Source organism: Micromys minutus, assembly GCF_963924665.1.
Source record: "Micromys minutus genome assembly, chromosome: X".
NCBI classification, from domain to species: Eukaryota; Metazoa; Chordata; class Mammalia; order Rodentia; family Muridae; genus Micromys; species Micromys minutus.
In genome coordinates this window covers 18,641,806-18,664,180 of record NC_137970.1, presented here as the reverse complement: position 1 = coordinate 18,664,180, position 22,375 = coordinate 18,641,806, and the positions used below count along the sequence as shown (strand labels likewise).

The following is a 22,375-nucleotide window of genomic DNA, read 5'->3' as shown; positions in this document are numbered from 1 at the left end:
CTGAGATCTAACATTTACCATTTTTGGTGGTGGGATTTGAAAGTGCTATCTTAAAATTTGTACTTTTATTTCATTGGTTAAGTTATGTAATGAGTATTACTGTTTTAAAAACAATAGTATGCATTTTAAAGACAGATTTAGAGAGGTTGTAAGTGTGCTCTTGAATATTCCTAACATATCTGATTCAAATGCCCACACAGGCAATTGTCCCTACACTACCATACCGCTCATATGCACAATTTCAGAAATCAGCAACCAGGAATAATACAGACAGCAGCCATCACTAACTAAGTCATATAGTCATTCAATTACCAAATCTTGTCAATTTTCTCTTAAATATCAGCTCTACTACTGCGGCAAACTCCTGATTAGTTAGAAAACGTTAATGCTGATCCCACCGAATTCTGTCTTTTTGCTCCTGTCAGTGCTCTTCTGAAAAGAAAGCCACATCCTATTAATGACCTGGGGCGTCATAGTGATGCCTTTTTAAAAACAGGATTCCTTCCCACAACCACATTTGACACCCCATTCTACTCCTTAGATTCATTGTTCACCATCCCTTGCTCTCTTCACTTCATTAAACTGGCTAACTTTGTATCCTTCATGTTTCTCTCTTCACACCAGGCTTTTACACATGCTATTTTTTCCTGCTTAGGCAGGAAGGAAGAACTAGTTGCTACTCTTCCTTTAGCTCTCAGTTCAATTATCACTTTATCAGAGCTTTCCTTAAGCACTTGCAATTGCATGTGGAGGTAAGATGACAATTTGTTAGACTCAGTTTTTTCCTTCTGATATGTGGGTTCTTGGAATTGACTTTAGGTACTCACACTTGGTGACAAGTGTCTTTACCCACTGGGCCATCTTGCTGGCTCTCATTGACCACGTTGTAGTGGATCAAATTTCCCTAAATATATGATATTCCATAATACCTCTCTTTGTAGTTCTTATTATAATTGAAGTGGCTAAGTAGGGCTATAGAACAGTACTGTGCAAGAATACTAGTTGATTCTCTACACAAATATATAACCAAGCAAATCTAAAGTACAAAATAGTTACCATATGATGTGATGTGTTATCTAACGTAGTCTTCACAGTGGTCCTGCAAGGATTATTCCCATTTGAAATACATGAACTCTGAGGCAAAGAGACATGAAGTCATACAACTCATAAATGACTGACACTGGGACCCAAATCTTCACCACTTTTATTTACACATAATTTTCTTGTAAACATCCTACTTTGTAATCAATAAACCACCATCCAACTAATTGACACAGCCTTCCTCTTCATACCATATTTAAAGTATCTCTGGCAGAATGAATGCATTTATGCCTTGAAATGCCTCTGAGGGAGCTCAGATTTTACAGTAGTGATGCTATCTAAGCATTACCTGGTGCCAGGAATAAGACAAACACACACATCTCCCAAGTGGATACATTGCATAGTAGTTAAGGGATCTAAGTTTTGAACAGATTTCTTTGACATTAACAACTGACTTTTATTTCTTTAGTTAACGCCATCCTACACAGCTCAGGCACCAACTGAAGATACTCTTGCTTCAGCCTCCCAAGTGCTGGGACAACAGATGTGCGTCATCATGTTTAAAGAAGACTACTCATTTTTTCTTCCTTTTTTCTCACAGTGCATGGTATCAAATCTAAGGCTTCTTAATTGCCAGGCAAATGCTCTACTACTAAGCTACAAACTCAGCCCAATAAAAGTATTTTTATGTGTTCTTTATTAAACTATGTTCAATGGCTATATCTATTACCAAGTATATACAGAATAATATAATCAGAAATATCTTCTAACTACGAGGGCTGAAATTCTTTTTTATTGGATATTATCTGCATTTACATTTCAGATGTCATCCCCTTCCCCCAATCCCCCCCCCTTGGAGTTCCCCTACACTGGGAAAACCAGCTTTCGCTGGACCAAAGGCCTCTCCTCCCACTGATGCCAGACAATGCTGTCCTCTGCTGCATATGCACCTGGGGCCATGGGTTTCTCCATAAGAAATCATTGGTTGCTGTTTTAGTCCCTGGGAGCTGTGGTGGGTTTGGTTAGTTGATAATTTTGTTCTTCCCTTGGGGTTACAGACCCTTTCAGCTCCTTCAGTCCTTTCTCTAAGGGCTGCAATTCTTACATTTCACCTGTTAACAGGTTTACTTACTTTGAAAATATATAGCTTAATTAAAAAAAATGAACACAAAAAAGTACAAGTTAAATAGGGTCCAAATTCTATCATCTAGCATAGTGCTCAGGGCTTTTCATATTTATATACTAATAAACATGCCTAACATATAATTTTGCCTAAGTAATATTATTTTAAACATTCTGTTAGATAAATCTATCTTCTTCCTACTTCAAAGTACATTGTGAACATCTTCTCATATACACATATGTATTTCTTGTATGGCCTGGTAGAATAACTAGCATCCTTTTTTCTATAAACTCAATAGACCTGATAATAGTTCACCCTCCACAGCCTTAAGAATCTTTTTATGCTACATAGAGATAGTTCTGCTACCTTTTTGGGTTTAAGAACATTGATATGCATCACAGGACATATTTTCCTCATCAGTTAATTCCTTTTGTATCATCAAATAACCCTCTCTCCAGATGAATTCTTTTTGAGTATTTTATAATTTTTAGACAGAATAACATAAAAATAGAGGCAGCAAATTTTAGCCCATCACCTCTTTTCATAAAGCATGTTTGTTCTTTTAAGCATAGCAAACTGATTTGTTAAGGAAAGCTAAACTAGAACTGCTATGAATGGGAAGGACTTCACTGGAGGAACAGTCTAGAAATCATGTGGGAACAGAGCCATAGCCATTTACTTACAAGTTTTCTTAGACTGATTTTTTTGTACTATAATCAAATTGATTCTTATAACCTTGTGGCTTAGAAAGCCTAAAATGTTTACTGATGGAACCCTTCATAAAAACGTGGCAACTCTTGGTCTGAAAGATAATTTGCTCAAAGACATCATAAGTCCAGATAAAGACCAAAGTCTCAATATTATTGTCATACCATTTTTGCACAGTAACTATAGTCATAGACCCAACTCAATTTTTATAGTTTTTAATTTTTATAAAGAGAATAGATAATAAACAACTTACTTCACATAACTTGTTCCAGTTCTCTGCCTCTGATTTTTGTTGGCTCTGTTTGAGTTGGTTTAAACTTGGCTTACTAGGAAAATGTCCTACTGTTTCTCTTGTCCAGTCATCCACCAGCTTGTGTAAATCATCTGTGAACATCCCCTTCTTACTGGCTGGAGATCGCTGACAGGACACTGTATTATTACTCTCCACACACCGGGTATCTACAAGAAAACAAGCCAAAACAAAACAGAAAACCACGTGAAGGAATTGCAACTGATAATCATATAACTCTATCTCTTTTCATCATGGACTCCCAGGAGTCAAACCCAGGTTATCAGGTTGGAGGCCAACTTCTGTGTCTGCTAAGCCATTTCACTAGCCTAAGGTAATAATACTTCTTTGAACAACATATATGAAACGAGGGTAACCATAAATTATAGTTGACATGAGATTGCTAATTTAAAGTTGTTATACTGGTGTAATCAAATAACCCTTTAATATTCAAGTTTCTTATAGCTTGGCCATAAAAAAAAAAAACCTAGCATAGATATAAACCGTGTGTGATAAACAGGCTTTCTAAAATAAAAGTATAATTTTAATCTTTTTATTAGATTCCTTGAGTATATATTTGGAGGAGTCATGTGTAGCTCTAGAAGCCAGGAAATTGAAAGCAGGTCATGGAGTGGAAGAAAGACCTAATTGAAGAGAGAAAGAAGAGGGTAGTCGGGGAAATGAGGGAGTAAGAAAAAAGCAAAAATAAGAGGGTTGGGGGAGGAAGTAACTACCTTAAGGATGTTTGAGAAAGCTATAGAGAAACTACTGTTATAAGTTTCTATACACACATACACAAGTTTAAATGGAGTTATCCTACCTAGGGGCTAAAGCTCCCCTTAGAAGTCATAGGCCATCAAATAAAAAAGCCCAGTGCCAGGTGTGGGATACTCTCCCTCAAGTTTTTGGTCCCAGAGGTCCCAGAGACTCCCAAATCAATACAACCTATTGCCATTGCTCTTGATTGCCCAATAGAATGTGACAGTAATACCTTATTTCGGAAGACACCACACACCCTTTGGTCACAAGACTTGAAGAAATCAAGTTGGTACTGACTGGGAGGCTTAGTCCTGCTGACTAGTTTTCATAGTACAACAGGTGTGGTTTGAATATGCTTGGCCCAGGGAGTGACACTACTATGGGGTGTGGTCTTGTTAGAGTAGGTGTGGCCTTGTTGGAGGAAGTGTTTCACTGGAGGAGTGGGCTTTGAGACCCTCCTCCTAGCTGCCTGGAAGATAGGCTCTCCTGGCTGCAGTTGGATTGAGATGCAGAACACTTGGTTCCTTCTCCAGCACTGTGTCTGCCTACATGCCACCATGCATCCCACCATGATGACAATGAACTAAATCTCTGAACTGTAAACCAGCCCCAATTAAATGTTGGCCTTTATAAGAGGTGCTGTGGTCATGGGGTCTGTTCACAACAATGGAATTTAACTAAGACAGTAGGTTGCTAAGGGATAAAAGTCATTAAAAGTGACCCCTGTAAGGTATAATAATGACTGTCCTGGCAAGTAGACTAGTGGCATGAAGAGCCACTTCCTGTAGCCAGGCAGGAACCCCAGTGGAGTGATAGAAACACCAACCCACACATAAAGCTTTCAGTCTAAAATTTATCCTGTCTACAAGAAATGCAGGCACGGGGGTAGAGTAGAGACTGAGGAAATGGCCAACCAATAACAGGCCCAACTTGAGACTCATCCCATGGGCAGGCACCAATCCCTGACACTATTAATGAGACTCTGTGATGCTTGCAGACAGGAGTATAGCATGGCTGTCCTCTGAGAGGCTCCACCCAGCAGCTGACTCAGACAGATGCAGATACCCACAGCTGAACAGTGGATGGAGCTTGGGGACTCTCATGGAAGAATAGAAGGAAAAATTGTGGCCCAAAAAGGATAGAAACTTCACAGAAATACTAAGAGAGTCAAGTAACCTAGACCTTTGGTACTCTCAGAGTCTGAACACCAACCAAAGAATATACACAGGCTGGACCTAGGCCTCCCCACACACATGTAGCAGATGTGCAGCTTGGTCTTCATGTGGGTCCTGAACAACTGAAAAAGCTGTTGTCTGTTCATGGAATATAGTCTAGCTGGGCTGCCTTGTCTGGCCTCAGTGGGAGAGGAAACACCTAGCCTCACAGAGATTTGAAGTGCCTGGGTGGGGAATACTTAGGGGGGTTCCACTGGCTCAGAGGAGAAGGGGAGGAGGAGGGGAAGGATTGTGGGAGGGGGTGACTGGAGGGGCAGTAAGCAGGATGGTAAAGTGAAATAATAAAAAAATTAAATGAAAACAAAACCAAAACAACAACAAAAACATTAAAAATACCCACAGGGCTAAGAATGTATATAGCATGTATGGCCATAGGTTCAAGCCATGCAAGAGGAGCAGCATCATAGAATGATAAAAATGGAAACAGTCATATATAGTAAAGGTGCTTTTTTTTTAAATGGAGAAACCAGACCTAGAAAAAGTAATTTGATAATGTTTATGTTCTTCGAGAGGCAGGTCTGGAATGCCAATGATTTGACAAAGTTAAAAAACATAGAACCACATTTTATTGAATTTTTTACTAATATTTATGTTTATGATTAAATATTTGAGAAGAATCTGGTCATGGGAGGAAATACAGGGAAAATTGAGGAGCAGGGACTGAAGAAAAGATCATTCAGAGGCTGATTCACCTGGGGATCCAACCCATATGCAGCCACTAAACCCAAGCATTATTGCTGATACCAAGAAGTACTTACTGGCAGGAACCTGATATGGATGCCTCCTCAGAGGCTCTGCCAGAGTCATGCTCAGATACAGCTGAGCATGTTTGTAGCCAACCATCGGACTGAACACAGGGACCCCAATGAAGGAGCTAGAGAAAGGAGTGAAGGAGCTGAAAGGGTTTGCAACCCCATGGAAGAACAAAATGATCAACTAACCAAACCCACCACAGCTCCTAGGGACTAAAAACACCAACCAGTGAGTTCACATGGAGAAACCCATGGCCCAAGGTACATATGCAGCCAAGGATAGCATTTTCTGACATCAATGTGAGAAGAGGTCTTTGGTCCAGCAAAGGCTCATTTTCCCAGTGTAGGGGAATGCCAAGGTGCTGAGGTTAGAGAGGGTGGTTAGGCGAGAGAGCACCTTCATGGAAGCAATGGGAGGGAGGGGGGGGATGGGACTGGCGGAAAGGGGATAACATCTTAAATGTAAATACAGGGACTATCCAATAAAAATTTTAAAAAAGACTCTCTGACATTGCAGCAGATACTTAATACTATCAGTACTAGGGAAGCTGAGGCAGGAACATTCAAAGTTCAGAACCAGCCTGAGCTACAGTTATTATAAGTTTTAAGCTCTTTTTTTCTTTAAGCAAGAGGGAAAAGGGAGGTAGAGTTTGTTTGGAAAAAGAGTGATAGCTAAAGATTCCAGGGCACATCACCAGTGTTCCAAAATGGGATGTAAAACTTGGTGGCTCTTATGCATATAATCACAAGAAGCAGTCCAGATGCCCCATTTATCTTTCAGTTACTCTTATCTTAGTGCCTTCAGCCTTGAAGGGGCAGGAGAGCTACTGGGAAAGTTTGGGGGGAAATCAACCTGTACTACCAGTCTGGCATAGGCTTTCCTTAAATAACAGAAATCTGACCCTAAGGTTAAATTAAAGTAGTAAAGAGGGCAGATAAAACTATTAATGCTAATGAACTTATTCAGACCCAAATGTTAGCTCTTTTAGCAAAAGTGGACTTCATATTCATAAAAAGGAAGGTAGGTAGCTATTAATCCAAATAATCCACATGTTCTAATTATCATCTGTAGAAAAGTTGATAATATAATTTGTGTGAGCCATGGTTGACTCAATGGTTGTATCAAGTCTAGAGAGTAGTGTTCTGTAGCCATTAACTCCATCTTTTGGCTTTGACGATCTTCCATGACATTCCTAAGATGCAGAAGGTGTGATATAAGTGTACATTATGATTTTGATTTATGCTCTAATAATGGAGTCTATTGTTTGACATCATTTCCCAAAATTCATGAAAATTTGAGTCCAGATGATAGAATCTCTTTTACAAAAATGATCTTTCTTTTTGTATTATGGGGATACTTACATCATAATATTATTTATTAATTTAATTTATTAGTAGACATTTATTAGATGACATATTTAATTTCAATTTCAGTATGTTTGATTAGTTTTTATACCAATATTATGGTACAAAAGGATTTATCTAGTTTTCAGTACAGATGAACTTTAAACAGCTAATTAATTTAGAATTCTGGTTATAATGTTGTTCTACATGTTGCAAATAGTTAAGGGCATTTAACTCTGGACCAAAAGACAAAATATAAAGAGTACAACTGTTTCTAGGAACTGGAGGCTGTCAATGCAGTGATACACTTAAATTGGAAATCCAAAAAGTTTCTTTTTGATTGCCCAAGAAAACACACACACATGTTTTTTATATATACATATTTTGTTGCAAAGACAAAAGCAATTATAAGTTGAATCATAATTGGTCTTTTTAATGGCCTTTGACTCCAAGACATTTTTCTATAACCTGCTTTGCAAAAAAAATCCTATAAATTGAAAATATGAAATAGAATTTCTTTAAAAAGTCTTTAAATGAGCTGGAGAGATGGCTCAGAGGTTAAGAGCACTGACTGCTCTTCCAGAGGTCCGGAGTTCAATTCCCAGCAACCACATGGTGGCTCACAACCATCTGTAATGAGATCTGATGCCCTCTTCTGCTGTGTCTGAAGACAGCTACAGTGTACTCATATATAATAAATAAATAAATCTTTTAAAAAGTCTTATAATGAATTGCTACCACAGTTGCCTTGTAAAAATAAACAGATAAAGTTTATTATGAAATAAACAATGCAGTAAAAGCATATGCGAAGAAACAAAAAGAATTATATTATTAAATATGACATTGTACTTTGTGCTTATAATTCTTATCCTCTCATCTGATTATAAAGATGATTTAAAATGTAATTATACAAATGATTGACTTATGTAACATGTAATGTGTACAATAATAATAGTACAAAGAAATGAAGGCACATACACAGTAAAAATGCATATATCATTGAAATGAAGATAGTGTTATTTTGAACGATATTGCCTTGAATTAAAAAGGTAATTGTAATTCCCATGGCCACCACAGGAAAATAACTTAAAAAATATAATGAAGGAAACAACAATAGGATTTAAACATTACAAAAAATATATCTACTTAGGACATGGGAAGGTGGCTCAGCACTTATTGTACAGTCATGAAGATTGAAGCTCCCATCCCAGCAATCACATAATAAATAAGCCAGGCATCCAAACATCTGTAATTCCAGCTGCTAGGGGAGGCAAGAGAGCAGCATCAGTGAGGCTTGCTGGCTTCCAGACTATTTAAGAAACCAAGAGGCTCCTCTAGCAAGGGGCATGGGGTGGGAGGAGGGTCTCTGTGAAGTGGGAGACCAAGGGGGTAGCAGCATTTTAAATTAGTTAATTAATTAATTAAAAAAGAAACCAAGAGCCTGAGGCTCAGGGAAGGACTATATCTCTGAGGAATATGTAGAAAGTGGTAAGGAAAACACACACACACATGCACCTGCGCACTCCACACAAATTTTAAAAATACATGTTCAATACAAAGAAAGACAGGCAGGAATTGAACAATAACAAAAGGTCATTAGACACAAAAAACAAATAGCAAAATGATAAGTAAAATTATAAATTAAATTATATAGCAATGGTTTATATAGTCCAATAAAATGACAAAGGCTAGCAGACTAGATAAAATACATGATCAAATTGCATAATGATGTCCATAATAAATACTATTCATATTAAAAGTATAAAAGGGCTGGGAAGATGGCTTAGTGGGTGAAAGCACTTTCCACCAAACCTGACAACTTGAATACAATCTCTAGAACCAACTTCTACAAATTATTCTATGATATACAAATGCATGTGTGGCACAAATATAGGCCCACACATGCACAGACAGAGAGACATACAACATAAACTAATTAAAAAATACATTAGAGAGATGGAACAGGTATATGACATGTAAGTAGTAAAATAAAGAACCTGATTGTCTATAATCATATCAGAAATATATACTAATATCAAAAGATAAAATAATCAAAAACACATGCAGCCAAGTTCCCAGATAACAAAGTGAAACTTACAGCACCGAAAAGCAAAGTTTAACAACAGGGAAAAACTATAGCACACATAAGATAATTGAACTAATAAGCCAGAGTTTAGGCACAACAGAAAAGTATAAATAAGAAGCCATTTGTGTAAGCTAGGGGTGGAGTTCACTGATAGAGCACTTGCCTAGAATGTGCAGGGCTTTTGTGGTTCCATCTTCAGCAAACCACAAAATAAGAAAAGAAAAAAGAAAAAAATAATATCACAGGGTGCCTCTTCTATAGTCCTAGAAACTTCAGAGGCCAGGTAGAGGGATAATTTGAGCCCAGCCTAGGTTAGGGATCATAGGAAGATTTCACCTCTAAACAAACAAAACTGATATGTAAACACTCAAGGCATTTGGGAACAAAATGAAGCCTAGCTATGAAAACATCAGACTGAAGGTCTTATGACTTCTGATACTGAATCTTCAAAGCTGCCTTCAATCCTAGTCTACCCTTCAATTCTGTTTTTAGCAGAATAGACTGTACTCCAAACTCAACAATCTTTGTGCTACAACCTCCCCTGTGCTGGGGCTATAGGTATATATACCATACATGACTGGTTTTTCCAACATTGACTTTTCTTTACAGCTGAATAAACTTTCACTGAATTGTGTGCCAGTTGTTTTTATCCATTTATCAGCTGTTGGACACCTAGGCTAGTTCTACTTCACTTTTCTAAGTAGTACAACAATAAAAATAGATGTGTAAGTATATGGTATATTGACCTTCACTATGTACATGGAACCAAAGAAGCCTGACTTAATGAGTAACTTCTTTATTAGTTAGGTAGTTATGGACTCTTTTCCAAAAGTTAAAGAAATACAGTGTAGGAGCTGGAGAGATGACCCAGCAGTTAAGAGTACTTGTTGCTCTTTCAGAGAACCTGAGTTTGCTTCTCACAATCCTTCCTAAGTAGTTCCAGAAGATCTGGCATTGCCTTCTGACCTCCATGGGCACCAAGTACACCATGTTGTGCATACCCACATATGCAGGTAAACATACACATAAAATATAAATATTTATTTAAAAAAATAAATATATTCCCCTCTCTCTTTCCTCCCTCCCCTCTCTCCCCCTTCTTTCCTTCCTGTCCTCTCTTCCTTATTTATTTGATTTTTATGCAGATTGGTATTTTGCTTGCATGTATGTCTATGTGAAGGTATAAAATCACTTGGAGGTGGATTACAGATCAGTTGTGAGCTGCCATGTAGATGCTAAGAACTGAACCAGGGTCCTCTAGAAATACAGCCAATGCTCTTAACCACCAAGCCATCTCTTTGGGCTCCATTTAAAAATATTCTTAAAAATAATATATAAATGTACTGAAGAAATGGCTCAGTGGTGGAGAGCTATAAGAAGACCAGAGTTTGGTTCTCAGGTGGCTCATACCTGCCTGTTACTCCAGGAGATCCAGTGCCCTCTTCTGGCATCCACAGGCACCCATACACATGTGCCCACATAGATACACAAACATACACATAAATGAAAGTAAAATAATCTTAAAAAGTAAAATATAGAGACCTCTTGATTCAGAACAAGAGAGTACTTTAACCCACAAACTTCTAACGCAACTCTAAATGTGAGACTGGTAATTCTTACCAATTGGGAAATTTCAGAAACTGTGCTAGGTGAAGATGCCAGCATTCTGTTTGTATTCCAAATGACAACACAAAACAATTATTTTTTAATATCTATCATCAATGATATTCATCATTATTTCATTACAAAATATTCAGTACCAAATATTCTAGTACTTTTAGATCAGTGTGCACATCATTGTTTCATATTTTATAATTACTTTAATAAAATGCAACTTGTCCTTTCACTGTTGTGCTCATTTTGCTGTTCTTTGACCAGATTTTCTTTTTCTTGACACAGGTTCTCATTATTTAGACCAGACTAGATTTGAAGTTATGATCTTCTTGCCTTAGTCTCCAGAGTGCTTCAACAACAGACATGCCATACCATGCCCAGATATGATTTGGTTTTTAAACAATTACATGTAAGATCAGTTTACCTTTTGCAACAGTGAGATTGTCCGAATGTGTCAAGGACTGGGGGCGGCTTCGAAGTTTGCTTTTGAAAGATCTTGGCCTGCGTGGCGATGCAGGTGACAAAGGAACTTCTGAAGATTGGGCTTTGCTGTCTCTAGTTGCTCGAAGGCGTTCATAGAGCTCCTGTAGCTCTTTATTCTGCTGTGTTTGAAGACTGACCACTTCTTGAATGTGTCTGAATAGAAATTATGCAAAAATATTTTAATAACTTTGTTGCCATAAAGACAAACTCAAAAAGATAGTACAAATAAAGTTTTAAAAAACATTAGTAATCTTTGTCTGCTTTTTGAGACAGGGTTTCTTTGTGTAACAGTCCTGGCTATCCTGGAACTAACTCTGTAGACCAGGCTAGCCTTAAACTCACAGAGATCTACCTGCTTCTGCCTACAAAGTAGTAGTATTAAAAATGGTGTAATGCAGAGTATGTTTACAATTTTAGGATGGAAAACACCTTCCTAAATAATTATATTAATCTATTACAAAGAAAAGGATGAAGACAAATCATTAGTCTCAATAGAGAAGGAGACAGATAATAAAAGGAAATTTAAAGCCAAATAGTTAAAAATATCAACTTTCTCCTTATCACACACTATTATTCAGAATATTTAAAGAGCTCCTAAAATCAGTAATGACAAAAAAAAAAAAAAAAACCCCAATTTTTAAAGGGTAGAGAATACAGAACGGATGCTGGAGAGAGAGTTCAGTGGTTAAGGGCACATACTGTTCTTCAAGGACTAGAGTTCAATTCCCAGCACCCACATCAGGTAGATCACAACCACCTGTAAATTCAGTTTGAGAAGATTTAACTCCTCTGGCTTCTGTGAGTATCAGGAATCATGAAACCATACCATATGCCCATGAAAACATGTATATTTAATTAAAAATAAAAGATATATTTAAGAAGAAAGAGTTATTTGAAATAAGAAGAGCTGTAAACAGCAATGTAAAAAGTTAGGGGTGGGTCTTGTTTTGTACTCAGGCTCATGATTCAGCCTTTTAAGTGGCTACCATAACAGGCCTATATCGCCATGCCCAGCTAAAGAAACGTTTTCATTCATCTTATTAACATAATATTAAGTTTTGTATCCAATCTGCTGTTGTTAAGATATAAAGAAACAAGCACATTGTGTATTTTGGAATATAAAAAGGTCTGGCTTTACTAGAACATACATTTTTTTCAGATTCTTTTTTGACATGAGATGTTACTATGTGACACTGGCTAGTCTGGAACTCACCAGTTTGCCTCCTAGCATTATTTTTTGCCTCTACCTCCCAAGTACTTGGATTACAGGCATGAGTAACCAACCTGACATCAAACACAATTTCAACAATTATCTATAAGCTTTAAGAGTACAGACTTTTTAACTGTATCCCACAGAAATATCTGTGCTTTTTAATTTTGTTACCTGAATATTATCCTATGTATCACTTTTTTCAAACAGGTTCTTACTATGTAACTGTGCTGGCCTGGAATTCACAATCTAGACCAGACTAGCCTTGAACCTATACAGATTTGCCTGTTTCTACCTCCTGTGTACTGGGATTAAAGGTGTATGCCACAGGCCTGGACTCATTTTTTAAATTTAACTTTTTAAATACAAAACTGTACAACTACAGATTGTCCAAGCTAACAGGTAAAAAATTCTCAGCTTACAGTTGTTAGTCTATAGTGTCTAGTATTGTCTAATAAGTTACTATGCACAAACCATACTGACAAAAGAATGCTAAAGGGCTAGGGATGTAGTCCAGCGGTAATGAGAAGAGGGCATTCATTCCCTTTGCCACTGAGCAGGTTTTAAACACTATTAAAATCTGTTAAAGTTGTGTGTTAATGATAAATTCTTTTGCATTCCTATTCAAAGCACTCCTGATGTTTGCTTTCCTATTTTAAAAACAAAACACCCAGTTACTAGGGGACTATGCAATTTGACTCCCTAACTAGTAGCTCTTGGACTCTTTCTTGCTTCCATGGTTGTTTTGAGTACAGACTGTCAGCCAGCCAGATGGACCATTCTTATGCTAGCACCATAACGCCACTCCACTGCTGCCCTGAGAAAATGACACAATGAATTCACCTGATTGCTCTAGCTCCTGGAGTTAGAGGCGCAGCTATAACTATGCCTGTTCTAACAGTGTGTCCTCAGCTTTTCTGCTATCAAAAGCATTGCTGAACTCATAAGACTCTGCAAACATTTTCCTCTCTCCCTACAAGGCCAGAGGGGAATAAGTTTTGGTGGCCTACCAGAGGGACTGCTGTGGCTCTTGCTAATCGGACAATGCTGTGCAAGATATGCTGTGTTTCACCCAAATACTCCTCTGGCTATGTAAGCAGGCTGTTAAGACTCCCTTGTTGAATCCTGTGCTAGCTTCTCTGGTGTAACATTAGGCTCAGTATAAAGCTTCTTCTCCTGGGTGGTCTTGTCTTGCTTATTTTCAGTAGTATAGGCTGGGCTAAAAACACAAAGAAAGAAACAGCAGAGCGAGCAGAGGCAAAGAGAGCGGATCAGTGTGCAGGCCTGAGCTATTGTAAGTGGCAAGGCAGTTGGCTGCCTGACAGCTGAAGAAGAGACAGAGTTTGGTTGTTAGCGGGCTGAGCTTCACAATCAGTAAGGTTCAAGTGGTTGGCAGTTGAAGAAGTAGCTCAGTACTTCAACTGAGAGGCCAGGCAGGAACTAGGGGGATGGTAGAAGTGGAAAGGAAAGGGAGCTGAGGCTGAAAAGGACTGAAAACTATAAAAAGTCAGAGAAAAGAAGCTGCTGGTCCTGGTCATTGGAAGAATTACAGAGAGCTTCCAAGTCTTAAGCATGGAGGGTCTCAGAAACCATACTCTGGGAGTTCTAATACTGGCAATTGCCAAGGGCTGAGGAATCATGATACCTAAGGCTGCAATATCACTTGCAATGCCACCTGTTGCCAAGGGCTAAGAAATCCCAATTTCCTGGCCCTGAATAATAACTCTAGCATTTTAGGAGCTAAGTGTCTTGCTTACTAGGCCTATACCAGAGTTGTAAGACCAGAGAGCACTCCTACCTCCTTCTTCAGCTCACTATAACCAACACCAAGGGATACAATCAATGCCAAAAACCAGTATTTGACAACTTCATTTTTTCTTATTCACAGTTTCTATTAGAGTAGAACAAAAGGACAGTGGACAGTTGATTGGTAACAGCAGGGTCCTTGTTCAAGCCTGTGTTCAGTTCTTGACACTAGGGGGGAAAGCTGCATAGTAAGACCATATCGTTTCTAAAAAAAAATATGATAGAATAGATTTTTTTTGTTTTATTTATAGTTTTGATTTTTTTGAGGCAGGGTTCCAATATATAGCCCCATCTGGCCTGTAATTTGCTATGTAGAACAGGCTGGTCTCAAACTCAAAGGGATCCTCACCTGCCTCCCAAGTGCAGGGATTAAAGGCATGCATCACCATACCTGGTCGTATTTTGAGATGAAATTAAAAAAAAGATCTTTGTTTCCTGTAATCAGGAGGCTGGGGCATTAGGAACTTGGCAAATTTGAGGCCCACCGTGGATACATGGCAAGACCATATTTTAAACCATAACAATACTTCCTTAAAACATAAATGGAATACTAACATCAGAAATAAAAAATCACTTTAAAAACTTCATAGTAAGATGATGTCATTATACAACAAGGCTGGTCGAGCCTATCATTGAATGAAGGAGGCAAAAGTCTAGGAAGGACGGAGGAGGAGAATAGGTAGATTCATTCAAGATGGAAGGTGAGGATGACTCATCTCCATGTGACTCTGAGTAGCCATAGGTAGATATGGATACTTTCTAGGGATGGATTTCTACAGGTCAATTTATCTTATCTAGCTGGGCAGTTTATATCTTTATCAACTGGTTGTAAACTTATTGTGTGGAAAGATTGTGGATTGAGAATTTAACATATAAATCTGTTTGATAAGTTATTGATTGTTGAGTCATGTTTTTACTGGGCTGTAGAGAACAGTGTGTGAAAGCAATGGCTGAGAGGCAGATGGGACATGCAGTTCCAGCTCTGTTGCCTGCATGTGGTGAGGGCACTCGGGCCCGTGGAACAAGAAGTGTGGGTACCAGGCTTGGTAACTAACCACCTAGGTAACTGTGCTCCTCCCCTCACTGGAGAGGCTCCCCAGAGTAAGAAGTCCCTTGGGACCAAAAGCAACAGAATCTTTTAAAACTTTTACCGCTACAATTTATCATATTTGTTTTATAAATGTTAGATGATTTTAGAGTCATGGGTTATAAGTACTCATTGCTGGTTTATGCCCTCTTGACATACATAATATATGTGTATGTGTGGATAAATTTTCCAGATCTTTCAAGATGCAAAAATGGATTAATTTGATGCACAAATGTTTTGTGAAATGCTTAGTACAATCAATTAAGTTGGTATGACTTCTCCCTGTATGCTGTGTACAAATTTTACTTATGTACTTCCATATGTAATGTCTCTATATTTTATATATCTTTTTGATGTCAGAAATTTCATTTAAGTTTCATGTATTTTCACACAAATAGCTTCAAATGCAACATGAATCAATATAAAAATAAAAGCAAAAAAATTCTCAAAAAACCCTTCATAGTACTGAATATATAGAAAAATTGAAATATATGCAATGTAATAGTAAACATGTATATAGATGTATTTTAGTTATTTTTGCTGTATTAATTATTATTATCTGTATGTGTATGATATGTGTGTTTGTGAAGGTCAGAAGAAAGTTTTCATTAGTTGGGTCTATTCTTCCACTGTGAATTCTAGAAACTAAACTTTGGCTGCTAGGCTTGCCTGGCACTTTTCAAAGTAGATCATGAACTTTGTAATAGTGTTGACTTTTTGGTGGTGGTGGTGTAATATTGTTGTTGCTATGGCAGCACATGCCTGTAATTTCAGCCCTTGGGAGGTAGAAGCAACAGGGTCAGGAGTTCAAGATCATTCCTAGCTTAATTTAGCAAGTCTAAGGTTAGTCTGGTATATAAAACCAAACACCAAACCAAACAAAACATATTTAATAGCACTCTACATGGTAAAACATATTGCCATAGTATCATTACTAAAATGTCATGATCTCCATTGCTAAATAACAAGCTTGATCTTAGAAGGATCTTATATTTTCTTAAAGATAAACTAGTCTCTTTGACTATATAAATTAGCTGTTGGAAGGACCCATGGATCCAGCAACATATGTAGCAGAGGATGGCCTTATCAGTAGAGAGCTTCTTGGCCCTGTGAAGGCTCAATACCCCAGTGTAGGGGGTGCCAGGGCGGGGAGATGGGACGGCTTTGGTGGGTGCTGGAATGCTCTCATAGAGGCAGGGAGGATGGGATAGGGGGATTCCAGAAAGGAAACTGGGAAAGGGGATAACATTTGAAATATAAGTAAAGAAAATATCCAATAAAAAATTAGCTGTGTACAAATAAAATGTAAGAATAGTTGTAAATTCTTACTCTAAGAGTCCTAAGGGACAAGAACTAAAAAAGCAAAAGAGGTCAAGATGTCTTGGTACATGCCTGTAATAACAGCACAAAGGAGACAGAAGCTGGTTAAATCACCTCAAATTTGAGGACAACAAAGGTTATCTCCATAGTATATGGCAGTCCAGGCAGAACTACATAGTAAACTGTTTACTGGTTAAGAGCACTAACTTCTGGAAAGAAGACTCAGATTCAATTCCTAGCAACCACATGGTGACTCACAGATGTCTGTAAGTTCTGTTCCTGGGGAACATACGTAAAACTAAAATAAAATATTAACACTCTCCTGAAAAGAACTGGAGAGATGGCTCACAGTTAAGAGTACCAGATACTCTTCCACAGGACCTAGGTTCAATTCCCAGCACCCTCATAGCAGCTAACAACTGTCTGTAACTCCAGCTCTAGGGGATATCCAATAACCTCTTCTGTCCTTCATGGGAACTGCACACATACATGCAGGCAAAACACCCAAACACACAAAACAATTTTTAAAACTAAAATAAAATTATTCTATACACAATGATACTAGTATGCATAAACATTTCACAATAGAATTCATTATAGTTTTATCATAGAAAAGCTTTAATCATTAAATGCCACTAATTTTCAATTAGCTACAAAGCAAAAATTGAGTTCTATAAACCCCTAAACAATTGGATTTGTTACAGAAGAGAGAGCATCCTTACTTTTCTCGTAATCTTTGAAGCTCCACTTTCAAGTCCTCATCCTCAATTTCTGATTCATTGTCACTGCTCATTGGGGAAGATGGAGAATAGAAGAGTGAACTCTGTGTTTGAGTATAGGCTTGATCTTCATGGAGTGGTAAATACTTATTACTTTCTGGACCAGTTTTTGCCACTGACTTTCCATTACCAGCAAGAGTGGCTGAAAATTTATTAGTACATTTCTGTTTCCCAGGAGTTGATTTATCCTTTTCTTTATCTATCACTTCAGACCCAGACTGCACACTAATTCCCGTGGTTGAAGTTTCTTCCACATTCTTTTCTGTAGTCACTGAAGACACACTGGTCTCACAAGCTGTGCTGGAAGATAAATCACCCTGTTCAGGATCTCCTTTATCTTCTTTAAAGGTTTCATAAAGAGTTCGTAACTTTTGTGAAGAAACTGAAGCTTTATGAGTAGGTAGGGCAGGTTCCACTTCAACCAACTGTGACACTGCAGCTTCAGCAAAGGTTACTGCTTGCTCACTAGACTGGACTGTTGTGTTCTTTTGTCTGTGTTCTTTTCCAAAAGACATCATTTTCACTGGCTGCTGCTGAGGAACTGTAATCACCTGAAACATAAAAAGGTAAACTTGTCTGGTTCTACCTAATTATAGGGTAAACCTCATGAGGAAATTCACCATCAAAGGACAGCATAGACTAGTGGAAGGGTTGATTTGACATATATAATACTTGACAATAACAAAACTTATACTGTCTACAGTCAGTTTTTCCATTGGGGGTCCTTGGACAGAGTGGCTTCATGATACTCAAATAAAATCCCACTATAAAATGTGCTGAGATTCTAAATAACATGTAATTAAATTAAGAAGGCAGGAAAGATGAATCAGTATTTAAAAGTATTCTCTGCTATTTCAAAGGACCAGGGTTTGTTTCCCATCACCTATATGGTGGCTGACAACTATCCATAACTCCAGCTCACCCTCTTCTGGCCTCTGTGGGAATCCTCAATGCATATACATACACAGACACACACATGAATAAAAATAATAAATCTAAAAAATGAGTTAAATTGATAAAAATGATGACCCCTAAGATGATTGTTTCTGTGCTCTTTTACAACTGCTAAAAAAAAAAAAAAAAACTCCTAAAATTCTTTCAATTCACCTTTAATAATATAAAGTAAAAAGGTAAAGACATTTTAGATCTCTGTATAATATAAATATATTACATCTTGTATAAATATATATAAAGAAGTTAGCTATATAATGATTTACAATTAAAGTAAGGATCATTCACAGATCAATTTCAAATCTGTCACTTTTTTATACTGTTAGGGATAGAACCCAGGATGGTAGATGGTGGGCAAACTCTACCATGATGAAGCTGTATCAGCAGCCCAGTTTCCTCTCATTAGGCACCCAATGATAAAGTCAACCAAAGACACAAACCTGGAACCGACCCCGCTGAAAGGATCCACTCATCGCTTTACATCTACTCAAAGCCCTAGTATCAGCTGAGGATTCCCGTGTCAGCGGAATGGGATCAGAAGCAATTGCTGATCTTTTATCTTCTGTTGCCACTGCAAGGTTTGTCAAATTATAAGCAGAAAAGAGAAAATCATTTTAAAGACAAATTTGTTTACATACTAAAAATGAAGAAAAGCAGAAAGTTTAACCCTCGCTAATAATTAAAAGGTGTTAATGTATAAGCAACATTGTTTAAATCCCTAACTCTAAATCAGACATTGCAAGATTTATCCCAATACTTAGTATCTATATGAAATGAATAACTGAAGAACCAAATTACAAAAGGAAAAAATAAAATGGCACCAACTTTAATGGGATATTTAACATACATGAGCTACATGAAAAACATGGCAAGATTTGAGTATGAACGACAAAAAATAAAAAGTAGATGAAAAATGATGTTACCTAGTCTATGTCCCTGACTGTAAGCACACTACCTTGACGGACTTTTGATCTCTTGAAAAAGCTGGTTGACTGCCGTAGCCTGTATGCCCAGCTTTTTAATTTTCGAGTCCAGGATTTCCTGCTAATAGGATTTTTGAGACTAGGACAAGTAAAGCTTAGGCCAAAATATCCACCTCCTGTCTGCAGATGAATGGTTCCATCGCTTGACACAGCAGCAGGATAGGCCTCTGGATCCCCTGGAAGTGAAGCATCTGGGGACATCTCCTAATGGAGACAAAAACCAAAGAAAAACAAGGTGGGAATAATTTAGGTAAGGCAAATAAGTTTTTGGTATACTGGTGTTTCTTATATGGATTAGTAACTAACCAAAAATAGTACACAATGAACTGCTGCAGTAACACTACCATATAAGACTGAAACAGAAGCCTTGACATTTAAGTAAAATCAAACAGAACGTTAATTTTCCAGGCCAAAATATTTATCATTACATCAACCTTGAAAACTTAAATTAAAAATAAGTTTTTTATGTGTGCCAAAATAATGGAAAATACTATTTTTTGGTTCAGTATAGACAAAGTATTATGTAAGCCAGGCTGTTCTTGATCCAGCTCCCACTGTTTTTACCTCCCAAGGGTATACAGCACCATGCCTGGATATAAATGCTATTAAATGATATGTTAGTTTGCTCTCTTATTATTTAAGAGTATCATACAATAGAAAAACAAGATATTTAATGTCACTGTTTGAGTAACAAAGAAATATCAGATAATTATTGTGAATTCATGTTCTAAATTTTTTTATATTAAACCATGATTTCTATAAAACTCCTATCTTCTTGTCCTTCTGCTCTCCCCAAATACCCATAATTACTTTCTGTGCCTGAGTACATTAAAAATAAATTATCCATGCCAATTAGTAGAAAAACTTAGTGCATAGACCCACAGATACTTTGGGGATATAAGAATGGTTACTGATAATAGATTAAAAGTAAATATGAAATCATACAGGATGGGATATAGCAACCATCTAAAAGGATGACAGCAATCCTAAATGATAAGAATTATTAACACTTAGAACAAATCCTGAGTTATCAAAAAGAAAATTTTGGATTAGAGATGTTGTCCAATTGAAAGAGGGCTTGCCTAACAAGAACATGATTCTAGGTTTGATTCCCAGAATCACATGAAGTGCTCATGTGGATACAATCATAATTATAGTACTTAGAAGGTGGAAGTAGGATTATTAGGTAGAGGCAGGTCATCTTTGGTTATGTAGAACGTTTGAGGCCAGCTCAGGATGTATGAGAAGTTGTCTCAAAAAAGTGAAATTTTGATCAATCAGTAAACAAGTTTCTGAAGTTCCATTTTGAGTTAGCAACATTACTATTTCATCGAGGAGAAAAAAAAAGACCTTGTAAAAATACATTTCATAAAGTACTACACTGATCCCGTTGAAATTATAGGTAAGATATATTCATATGTAGTAAATAAAACAAGATAGGCTATTTAATATAAATTTTAGTTTTTGTGAGCAAGTGGAATATTTAGACACAATAAAAATTCTGATATAGATACAAGAATTTATGACTGCAGCAATAAAAGGCAGACCATAATATATGTAGGAAATGTTTGTTTCAAGAGACTATATATATACTCAGGTGGTAGTATGATCAGCAACAGAGAAACCTGGGCAATGAAAAGTATGCTTACAAAATTCTACCCCATCTTTGCCCTATCTGTCTTTTCAATGCATTATATTTTTAAAGATCTTTCTACTTAACTAGCCTTCTTTGATTCGCTGAGCAGATTTCTACCTATAAATGTCACTAGTATGTATAAATCTTTCCCTAAATATTAGTAATATTCTAATTTATCATAGCCCTTTAGTTATGTTATTGACAGACTGTTAAATACTAACTAGAATGTAAACTTCATAAATAAAGGTTTGGCTTACTGCTCAAAAGACAATTACTAAATGGAAAATTACAATGGTTAAGGTACCAAAATAAAAAAACAGCCATTCCACATCACTTTTCTCCACACCAAGCAAAAAACATCAGAGCATCTACTTTCAAAACAGAGCACATAGAAGAAATAGATTTGGGCCAAAAGAGAAGTCAGTGAGGGGCAAAGACAACATCCAACAGGAAGAGTAAGGCCAGCTGTCTTTGCAGACTAGCTACTACAGCTACCCTGGAGGGAGCATTAAGATCAGTACAGGAGTGAGGATTCAGTGGTTAAAGGCAACCAGGTTTGGTTCTCAGAATGTTCATGGTGGCTCACAGCCATCTGCAACTCTAGTAATCGAACACCTCTTCTGATCTCCATGGGCTCTTTCACACACATGGTGCATACATATACACATCAGGCATACATACTTATACATAAAATTAAGCACAAATATTTTTTAAAAGAATGGATTAGAGTTACTAGAAATTCAAAAATGTAATCCTCATTGCAAAAATGACTAATAAGACAATATAATATTCTTAAAAGATAAAGAAATGTCATTACAAAATGCAGAGGGACAAAGAGAGGAAAGCATGATATAAAAAGTTAATTTAGGAGAAAAATATAAAATAAGCAAATAAGATTATTTATAGGTAATAAAATTTTAAACATAGAAAACTCAAAGCTAGATGTTGTAGTATGGATTCAGATGTAGGAAGGTGGATCTCTGTGAGTTCATCTCTGTGAGTTCAAGGTCAGCATGATTTACAGAGTTAGACCCTGTCTCAAAGGGGAAAAAAGACAAAATTGAAGGTTGGAAGATAGCTTAGTGGGTTAAGCACTTACTATGAAAGCACAAAGAACTGAGTTCAGATGCTCTGAGCAGAATGTCTAGTTATATTACTCAAATCAGTGA

General features: G+C 37.1%; 1 protein-coding gene across 2 annotated transcripts in view; it reads right to left on the bottom strand.

Moving 5' to 3' along the window:
- The window catches only part of WNK3 (WNK lysine deficient protein kinase 3), a gene marked incomplete at both ends in the record, with an annotated part of 97,699 nt that overhangs the window by 1,896 nt on the left and 73,428 nt on the right, over positions 1-22,375 (bottom strand). Inside the window, 5 exons of one of the 2 annotated variants that reach the window (XM_080909811.1) lie at positions 3,126-3,331; positions 11,376-11,587; positions 17,580-18,187; positions 19,028-19,158; positions 19,543-19,774. In XM_080909811.1, coding sequence (XP_080765937.1) covers positions 3,126-3,331; positions 11,376-11,587; positions 17,580-18,187; positions 19,028-19,158; positions 19,543-19,774 — 1,389 coding nt within the window. The remainder of the gene's footprint in view (positions 1-3,125; positions 3,332-11,375; positions 11,588-17,579; positions 18,188-19,027; positions 19,159-19,542; positions 19,775-22,375) is intronic. The other variant, XM_080909812.1, reaches the window with a different exon arrangement.